This window comes from Citrus sinensis, chromosome 1 (assembly GCF_022201045.2).
Source record: "Citrus sinensis cultivar Valencia sweet orange chromosome 1, DVS_A1.0, whole genome shotgun sequence".
Lineage (NCBI taxonomy): Eukaryota > Viridiplantae > Streptophyta > Magnoliopsida > Sapindales > Rutaceae > Citrus > Citrus sinensis.
The window spans coordinates 739675-749325 of NC_068556.1; the positions used below are offsets into that span (position 1 = coordinate 739675).

At 34.8% G+C, this 9651-nt stretch overlaps 1 protein-coding gene across 3 annotated transcripts; it reads left to right on the forward strand.

Annotated features, from left to right (window-relative positions):
* Positions 1–7028: 7028 nt before the first annotated feature.
* On the forward strand, positions 7029–9389 carry LOC107177643 (aspartyl protease family protein At5g10770-like). Of its 3 annotated transcripts, none has more exons than XM_052437872.1 (4): positions 7029–7159; positions 7308–7557; positions 7666–8097; positions 8372–9389. In XM_052437872.1, exons 2-4 carry the CDS (start codon positions 7392–7394, stop codon positions 9202–9204), a joined length of 1431 nt encoding a protein of 476 aa, XP_052293832.1. In that variant the 5' UTR covers positions 7029–7159; positions 7308–7391; the 3' UTR covers positions 9205–9389. The 3 variants fall into 3 exon arrangements, with proteins under 3 accessions (XP_052293832.1, XP_052293862.1, XP_015387215.3); XM_052437902.1 differs by having other exon boundaries at positions 7666–8076; XM_015531729.3 differs by having other exon boundaries at positions 7032–7159; positions 7666–8103; positions 8372–9383.
* Positions 9390–9651: the final 262 nt, after the last annotated feature.

Genomic DNA, 9651 nt, shown 5'->3' on the forward strand with positions numbered 1-9651 from the left:
ATACCCTTACGCATCCTAACAATGACCAATTGCTATTCTACCTAAGGCATGGCATTATAAGCATCTTCTCTTTCTACCCTACAAGGTAAATGCCTATGTCTAGTTCTTCACAAATCTTAACTCCAAGTACAACCCTTATGAGATTCAAGATAAACTTAATCCAGGAAACTCAAATTAAGATCAAGTATTACTCTAATAATATCCACTAAGACAAGCTCTTTTACGGCTCTATATTAACTTAAACCATTAAATGGGTAGTCAACTGAAATAACAGTTATAATCAAAGCTATTAGAGTAAAATGCTACAACAATTATATAGCAACTCATAAGAACAGTCAAAGACCCATTAGATTGTTTGTTATCCAATTACAAGCAAGTTTAGTTCATACTTTGCAAAAGAAAAATAAACAACAAAATATTAGTCATGAAATACATCGGTTCAATCAAAGAGTAAAGAAAAGAACAATTGGAGAACGATGAAGATTGAATCCAGATAACTCTGCTGAATTTGTCACTGATGCAGAATCGGTTCCCTTGAATTCTGGTTGTCTTCTTCTTTTCCTCTCAATTTTTCCAATGTTAATTCCTTACCGTGTTTTATGTCATGCGCGCCTCCTTTTATAATTGAAAACTAGGGTAAACAAAAGCATAGGGCGTGCATGAGCTAAATTAGGATACTGCAGATCGCTATTCTGCAAATTTCCCGCGCTAATCTTTCTTTGTCGTTGTTTCAGGATTGCTACAGCAATGGGTTCTCCCCCAACTGCTACAGCACTGCACTGCTCCAGATTTTATTTTTTCACTTTTTTTGTGGCCATATTCTTCATCACTTTTGCTATTCTACTGCATCAGCATCCCTTCCATGATTTATAAGCTTCTGAAAACCTACAATTATGCATAAGTTTTGAGCACAAATTACTCTAAATCAAGCAAAACTTATTAAGACTAAACTAAAATAAATGTTTATGCAAAACGTAACGAAAATGTAATAAAAACACATCATTTATTCTCTAAGTGATCTTGATTTAAGTATAGAATTGCCATAATAACTCTCATTTCATGGAGTTATCACCTATCCCCCCGCCAACTTTGCCTAGTAATTCTGTAGTTGTAAATTTGATTTTAGATGGGAATTACTAGAATGCACTTATGATATGCCAACATTTTTTAAACACGGATGTTCGACATATTTTAAAGATTAAACTGCCACATCAATCTTGTGAGAATAGAATTTTATGGCATTATGATAATTAAGAAAAGTATTATATAAAGTCAGGATATAATTTAGCTGTAAAGTTACGTACTTCAAAATGTACTGTCTTCAGGCGAATATATATGTGGGTGGAAAGTTGTTTTGAATTAAATGGTTCCTCTCAACGTACGAAATTTGACCTACAATGTGATAGAATTTGGAATCTTATTTATCTCTTTTTCATTTACAGATCGATTAATATATACAGCAAAAACAAACAAACTTTTGTTACAGATCTTAAAAATAGGAGTTGTTGAAACTAAGCTAACTAATCTTCGGAATTAGTTTTAAACAATATACAAACAAAAGAATTATTCAAATTAAAATCTCGATTGTCAAGGAGATGTAAATCTTCTGTGATGCCCCCTCAAGATGGAGCTCGGGAGAGAATTCCAATCTTGAGTTTTAGTTTTAAAAACCGTTGACGTGGAAGAGGCTTTGTGAGTGCATCCTCTATTTGGTCTACTGAAAAAATATGAGCGACACAAAGAGCACCAACTTGCACTTGATCACGAATAAAATGGAAATCAATAGCAACATGTTTTATTCTTGAATGGAAGACTGGATTTGAACATAATTAATTGGCCCCAATGTTATCACAATAAATTATGAGACAGCAAAAGAGCACAATACCAAGATATGAAAGTAAATAGAAAATCCACTTAATTTCAGCAGCAATATTAGCAACAGAACGATATTCGGCCTTGGTGGATGATCTAGCGACGGTCCTCTGCTTTTTAGAACTCCAAGAAACGGGATTTCTGCCGAGATAAACTACATAAGCACCTGTAGATGAGAAAGTATCTTTGTCCCCTGCCCAATCCGCATCAGAAAATGCATGCAGACTAAGAGAAGAATCACGATCGATTTGTAAGTCATCATTCACGGTGCCAACCAAATAATGGTGAAGGCGCTTAACATAAAACCAATGCTCAGTGCTTGGGCAATGCATGTATTGAGACAAATTTTTAACAGCAAAGGCAATGTTGGGTCTCGTAATAAGTAAATATTGAAGGTTCCCCATTATTGTTCTGTATTTAGAAGGGTCTGATAAAGATGAACCTGATTGTAAAGTAAGAGAATGACTGGTTGGCATTGGAGTGAGAACAAGTTTCACTTCATGCATTTGAACTTGAATTAAGAGATTTTGAATGTAGCATTTTTGAGAAAGTAGCAAAGCATTTTTGTTATGGACCACTTCAACACCGAGAAAGTAAGTTAACAAGACAAGACCCTTAATGTTGAATCGATGAGCAAGATCGGTCACAAAACGATCTATCACAGCAGCGTCATTACCCGTGATGATTATGTCACCAACATAAACAATGAGATATAAAATACAGCCATCAACATTGAAGACAAAAAGAGAAGCATCGGCATACAAATTCTTGAAACTAGATGACAAAAGAAAATTTTTAAGTTCTTAATACCATGCCCGAGGAGCTTGTTTCGGGCTACAGATAGCTTTTCTGAGTTTGCATATATGGGTTGGGCTGTCTTTATCTATAAAACCTTGTGGCTGATACATGTACACATTTTTCGATAGATCACCTTGAAGAAAGGCATTGTTTACGTCTAATTGCCGTAACGACCAACCGTAACTTATAACGATAGCAAGTACAGTTCAAATAGTGGTTGGTTTAACCACTGGGCTGAATGTATCCATGTAATCTATTCCCGGTCGTTGATGAAAGCCCTTTGCAACCAAACGAGCCTTGAACCTGTCAATAGAACCATCAGACTTCTGTTTAGTTTGAAAAATCCATTTACATCCAACTAAATTTTGACTTGTATAAGGTGGTACCAACTCCCATGTTCCATTCTTGACCAATGCATCATACTCCTAAGACATAGCATGACGCCATTTATGATCTTTGAGGGCTTGAGTTATAGTGGTTGGTTCAAGGTTAAGGGATTTGGTTAATTGGGTATGAATGTTCATTTTTTTTAAAGGTTTGTGGATGTTGTTCTTAGCTCGGGTGGTCATTTGGTGGGTTGGGTGTGCGGTGGACTGGTGGGTAATGTTTGGAAGGATAAGCTTAGACAAATGAAGTGAATGTGGAGGTTCAGGTAAGGAAGTTGGTGATGAAACTTCGTTGGGAAATTGTGGAGGAGCATGCACTGCAGGTGATGAATTGAGTGGTTCTTGCTAGGTTGAGACGGAGACACGAATTGGTGGGGGAATCCAAGTGGTGATAGATGTGAACTGGGGACCAGGTAATTGTTGGGATGGATTGGTGAAAGGAAATAGAGTTTCAACAAATTTGAAATGGCGAGAAAAGATTTTAAAGGTAGAGGGATCAAGACAATAGTAAGCACTCTGAGTTAAAGAGTATCCTAGAAAGACACATGGTTTCGAACGAGACTCTAGTTTGTGAGATGTATATGGTCTAAGCCATGGGTAACAAAGACAACCAAATATTTTAAGTTTGGAATAGTTAGGGGTGGTCCCAAAAATATTTTCATATGAGAGGAAAGATGAAGGGTAGGGGTTGGCATACGATTAATTAAGTAGATTGTTGTGGCAAATGCATATGACCAATAAGTTAAAGGAATATATGCATGAGATAGTAATGCTAAGCTTGTTTCAACAATGTAAAGATGTCTTCTTTCAAAAAGCCATTATGTTCAGGTGTATGGGGTGGGGTAGTGAGATGAGAAATTCCATTGGATGAAAGAAAAGTGGTAAGGCCTTTATATTCTCCACCATTATCAGAATATATTGTTTTTTATTTTTTTTTCAAAAAACTTTTCAACAATAGTTTTAAATCTTATAAAAATTTGTGAGAGTTCAAATTTTTGTTTAATGGGGTAATTATTGTAAAATAATTATTATGATCTTTGGGGGTTTTTGAGTATGCTAGATATGTGCCTATACAGGCTGAATTGTCTCTATTTATGTTAAATTTGTGGCGCATTTGGGAAGCTCGTAATAGATCTTGTATGAGAGTCTTAAAGTGGTGCCATCACTTGTAGTTGCACGAATTTAAGGGTATGTTCCAATTTTTTATTGTTGTGCAATCTATTGGTGGAAGCTATGAGTAGCCAAATGGTGTTTTATCAGTTGAGAAATAGGAGTTGCCTTCATAAGAATGGAATAAATAAAATGTAGATACAATTGTGGGTATGGCGAATGGTAGGGTGGCTTATGGAATCGTAATTCACAATAGTGATGGATTTGGTATGGTTAGGGGGTTGATTAGGGTGTTTTTCAGATGATGTGGATATTGCAGAGGTTGAACTTCTTTGCTTTGGCATATGACTCGTTAGGGAGATTAGATTGTCTCCATTGGTACATTGAGTCATATTTATTGTGGGTTACTCAATTTATTTCAGGCATATATCATACATGTAGAAAGTTATTTTTGATTATTTCATAGGTACAAACACTGATTTCAACAAAGCAGAACTTCAAAGTTCGGCATATCCTAAAATGTTGTAATCATACTACTGATATATTAGCTAAATTTGTTCTTAAATATTCTATATTTAGTTTGGTTGGAGGATTATTTATTTATTTTTATATATTGTTATCTTCAATTTAGTCTTTAAAATATGATTCTCGCTTTCATTAAAAAATTTTAAAAAAATCATATTGCGATTCATATAACCTTCCTAAAATTTGTCCTCAAAATTTAGGGTGGATTTTTTTTTTTTTTTTTTGGGATCATGTACATGATGTTTTTCATTTTAGATTCTATGAAGAGAATGAGTGCCTCAATTTGAAGAAAAAATATTAGAGTTTTTAAATTTCTTTAACTTTACTATTTCTTTTACGAAATTGAAAAAAAGAAAATGTGGCACTATAAACGTCTCGACAAGAAAACATAATCAAAATCACTCTTCCTTAATGAGTTTGCGGCCATCAATGAACCTACTGATGGATGCGAGGAGGAAAAATCCACTCGTTAAATCGTTTTTTTTTCCCCCTTTTTTCTTGTAAGCCACTCGGACAATTTAAAATAGTGGAGACTAATGAGATTATCCACTTTGTGATAGGAAATTTTCATCTCCAATTCTTTATTTAATGGCCGCTGACATTTTCTCAACAGACTATTCTCACTCTCTTTTTTATTATAATTACTAGTAAATGTACATGATCTCTCGTTTGTTTTATTAACTATTATTTTTTAATATTAAATAGCTTTTTTTAAGTTGCTATAAGTTATATCATACATATAACTTAAGAGCTGCCTATTTTCATTTTAAATGCTTTTTTTTTTGGTGAAATTGTGCCCAAGAACCTAATAAACATTTCTATTGACGTAGGTTCATTCAACTTCAGGCATGTCCGCTCGCAAAATTGAAATGGTCAAATTTCTAATTAAAAATTCTCAGCAAAGTAAAATCAATCACAACAAAAAATATATTAACGGTTGTGGAGGACCCGGTAAATATGATTAACTTTCTATTGACGTAGGTTCATTCAACTTCAGGCATGTCCGCTCGAAAATTGAAATGGTCAAATTTCTAATTAAAAATTCTCAGCAAAGTAAAATTATTGCATCAGTTATCAATCACAACAAATAATATATTAACGGTTGTGGAGGACCCGGTAAATATGATTAACTTTGCCAAAGCTAAGCTGATTGTGATCGTTCATTATCATAAACTTATTATCAGGGATTTGAGAATGAACTTACAATTTGAGAAAGCTCATTGGTCTTTTAAATCAATTGCGGGACCAAACAATGAATTGAAAACCCTTATCAGTGATCTTTTGCGCGTATGAAATTTGAGGTCGATGTATCAATTACAGCTCATCTTGATAAGATGATTCTTCTATTAATCTGCATTGACTTAGTAAACAATTATACACAGACGATATTACCCAGCATTTCCCCTTCCCTAGTAGCTAACGAACTTCGAAGTTTATCAAACCCAATACAATCAATACCAGTGACTTCTTATAAGTCCAAATTACTAGATAGCGTCAGCAAGTAGACCGCAGATATTAGGTATTTAGGTCCTATTTTCCATGTATCATCCAAATGTGAACTACACGTCCAAGACCCAAGAGCAAGCAAAACATACAATTTTATGTAATAATGAACTTGTTTGGGCGTAGAAACCCGCAATTTATAAAGGGTGGGTTCTTCTTTTTGCATCAAACTATTCATACCTGCTCTTGGGGCCGCCGAATGGATTTTATTTTATTTTTTAGGCTTGATTTTTAGGCTTGATTTTTAGGCTTATGTCTCTCTTCATTTTTGTTCAGACAAATATTTTCTCAATTTTAATTTGAAAGGGACAGTTAGGTGATAAGAATCAGATAATAACATAATCGAAACAATAAACCAAATGATTGATTGTCTCCCTCTTAATTATTTACTTGATAAAAAAGATTTATATTGCCAATCAACAAGAAAAAGATTTATTGACTCAATGTTTGCTAATCATTATTCTCAAAATTATGTTAATTGCATCATTTTTTTTTTATGTTTCAAATGCTTGTTTAAATTGAGTCTTTGTACTCATGGATGAATAAGAGTGAAATTTATATTCGTTTTTCCAAAACTATGTTTTAAGGGACATGTAAAGGACGAATATATTTTTTTAGCTTCCTCTCTTTTCAGAATTTGATCTTAGTTGCCTGAATATTCCTAAAGAATATTGTTAAAGTTTGCACTGAAAAAAAGATGTCAATGGTTGAAATTTAAGGATTTTTTTTTTAATTTTTTCCGCCGCGGGGGGGGGGAACTAAAATAGAATTTCAGTGTTTCTTACCAACATTGCTTTCCCAGCCAAATGTCCATTTTCTTAAGGGTAATGAATTTTATTTTATTATAGCAATCAGTTCAGGTTAGGAGTAAGAAACTTCCTCTGAAAATTGCATGGCGGGAGCCGATGCATACAAGCATGAAGCATCAGAGTAGAAGAAAATGAATTGCAGTCAATGCCCATCAGGTTCCACTCTTAAAATTTTATCATCTACTGGAAATTGTCAACCGTTTGAAAAAGGTCAAAAAAATAAATAAACAAATAAATAATTTCGGAATTCTTATCTCAAGAAATTTCCATCTGAATTCGTATCTCAAGCAATTTCCATCTCCAGATTCTATATATAGGTGAAGCCAAGATAGCAAGTATATAATGCAGGTTCTTGAAAGCTTCGAGAGCATACAGTTAGCCACGCATAATGTGGATTCTCTTCAAGGTTTTTCTTCTTTTTATATGGCTTCTCTGTTCATCCAACAATGGCGCCTATGCGAACGACAACGACTTCACCCACAGTCACATTGTTTCAGTCAGTGATCTATTACCACCAACTGTTTGCAACCGCACACGCACAGCTTTGCCCCAAGGTTCTTATATAAAACACACACACACGGTTTTGATTTTCTCCTGTAATTGTTTTTATAATCATAAATATTAGCACGAACTAAATGCTATGTCTCCGCATGCATATTAAGGTCCCGGCAAGGCATCTCTAGAAGTAGTAAGCAAGTACGGCCCATGTTCTAGGCTGAATAAAGGGATGAGTACACACACTCCCCCTCTGCGTAAAGGCCGACAACGATTCCATTCAGAGAATTCCAGGCGTTTGCAGAAAGCCATTCCTGATAATTACTTACAGAAGTCGAAGTCATTTCAATTCCCTGCAAAGATTAATAATACAGCGGTAGATGAGTACTATATTGTAGTCGCCATTGGGGAGCCGAAACAGTATGTTTCTCTCCTTTTGGATACTGGTAGCGACCTCACTTGGACTCAGTGCAAGCCCTGCATTCATTGCAGTCAACAAAGGGACCCGTTTTTTGATCCATCCAAGTCCAAAACGTTTTCCAAAATCCCTTGTAACTCCGCATCGTGCAGGATACTCCGTAAATTACTTCCTCCAAATGGTCAAGGTTTACTAATTTGTTCCTTTTTCATCATCAAAATTAAGTTGTGATTTACACGTTTATTACTTTTTCTCATATTTAAGAAGCTATCATCAATAGTTATTGAATAACAATACATAAGCAATTAAATCTAAACATCTATAAAGTGTTATAAGTTTACACCGGGTAGAAGATTATTAAAAAAAAAGAACAAATAAGATTAGCTATAGATCCAAATTCCATATATATGGTAGCAATAATAGGACGTTTCCTTTTTTCTTTTTAATAAATGCAGACAATTGCAGTTCCGAGGAATGCCCTTACAACATTGCATACGCTGACAACTCAAGCGATGGCGGGTTTTGGGCGGCTGATAGGATAACAATACAAGAAGCCAACAGAGATGGGTACTTTTCATGGTACCCTTTTCTGTTGGGATGCACCAATAATAACACCGGCGACCAAAACGGAGCGTCAGGAATTATGGGTCTCGACAGAAGTCCGATATCCATAATTTCACAAACTAATACAAGCTACTTCTCTTATTGTCTACCTTCACCATATGGCTCCACAGGATATATAACATTTGGCAGACCTGATGCCGTGAATAGTAAGTTCATAAAATACACTCCAATAATCACTACTCCTGAACAGTCAGAATATTACGATATTACCATCACCGGAATAAGTGTTGGTGGGGAAAAACTTCCGTTTAATTCTACATACATTACTAAGTTGAGTGCCATAATCGACTCGGGCAACGAAATCACGCGTCTTCCTTCACCCATATATGCAGCTCTGAGGTCAGCATTTCGTAAAAGGATGATGAAATATAAGAAGACAAAAGCAGATGATGAAGATGATTTTGATACATGTTATGATTTGAGTGCTTATGAAACTGTTGTTGTACCAAAAATTACTTTCCACTTCTTAGGTGGCGTCGACCTTGAACTGGACGTGAGGGGGACACTAGTTGTCTTTTCTGTGAGCCAAGTGTGTTTAGCCTTCGCTATATTTCCCTCGGACCCTAATTCTATTAGTCTTGGGAATGTTCAGCAGCGAGGGTACGAAGTGCACTACGATGTTGCCGGGAGGAGGCTTGGTTTTGGTCCTGGAAATTGCAGTTAAATAAAAACAATATATGTGTGTATGTTTTAAAGTGCGATATACTAGATAAAATTGAGTGTGATGATGTGAATGAGCCAAGTGTGTTTAGGTTCATGATATGTACTCTTTAATAAGCATGCGCGCTTAATTTCAGTTTGAATTTTGGGGTTTGGACTATAGTGTTAATTTGCCTTTTGCGTTTTATTATCTCGATATCGTTCTTGAGTGCAAGTTCTTGGTCTTGGGGATTCCATTTGTAAGTTTCAACAATGGAAACCCAACAACTAATATTTATTCTTTTTTAATGAACCTGGACTTAATTAGCCAATTAATGTATAAACATACAACTAACAATAATAATAATAATAATAATAATATGAAAATAAATAAAAAGTTTAAACCTTTATTTATAAGAAACAGTAAAATTTTTAATATGAATTCAATTTTCAATTAGTATTTTGTGTTCCT

What these genes read in the sequence shown, in the direction of transcription:
- LOC107177643 (XM_015531729.3), top strand. Translation starts at nt 7,392, where the DNA reads ATGTGGATTCTCTTCAAGGTTTTTCTTCTTTTTATATGGCTTCTCTGT. An exon ending in ACGCACAGCTTTGCCCCAAG is followed by an intron (nt 7,558 to 7,665) that starts GTTCTTATATAA and finishes ATGCATATTAAG; the next exon opens with GTCCCGGCAAGGCATCTCTA. An exon ending in ACTTCCTCCAAATGGTCAAG is followed by an intron (nt 8,104 to 8,371) that starts GTTTACTAATTT and finishes TAATAAATGCAG; the next exon opens with ACAATTGCAGTTCCGAGGAA.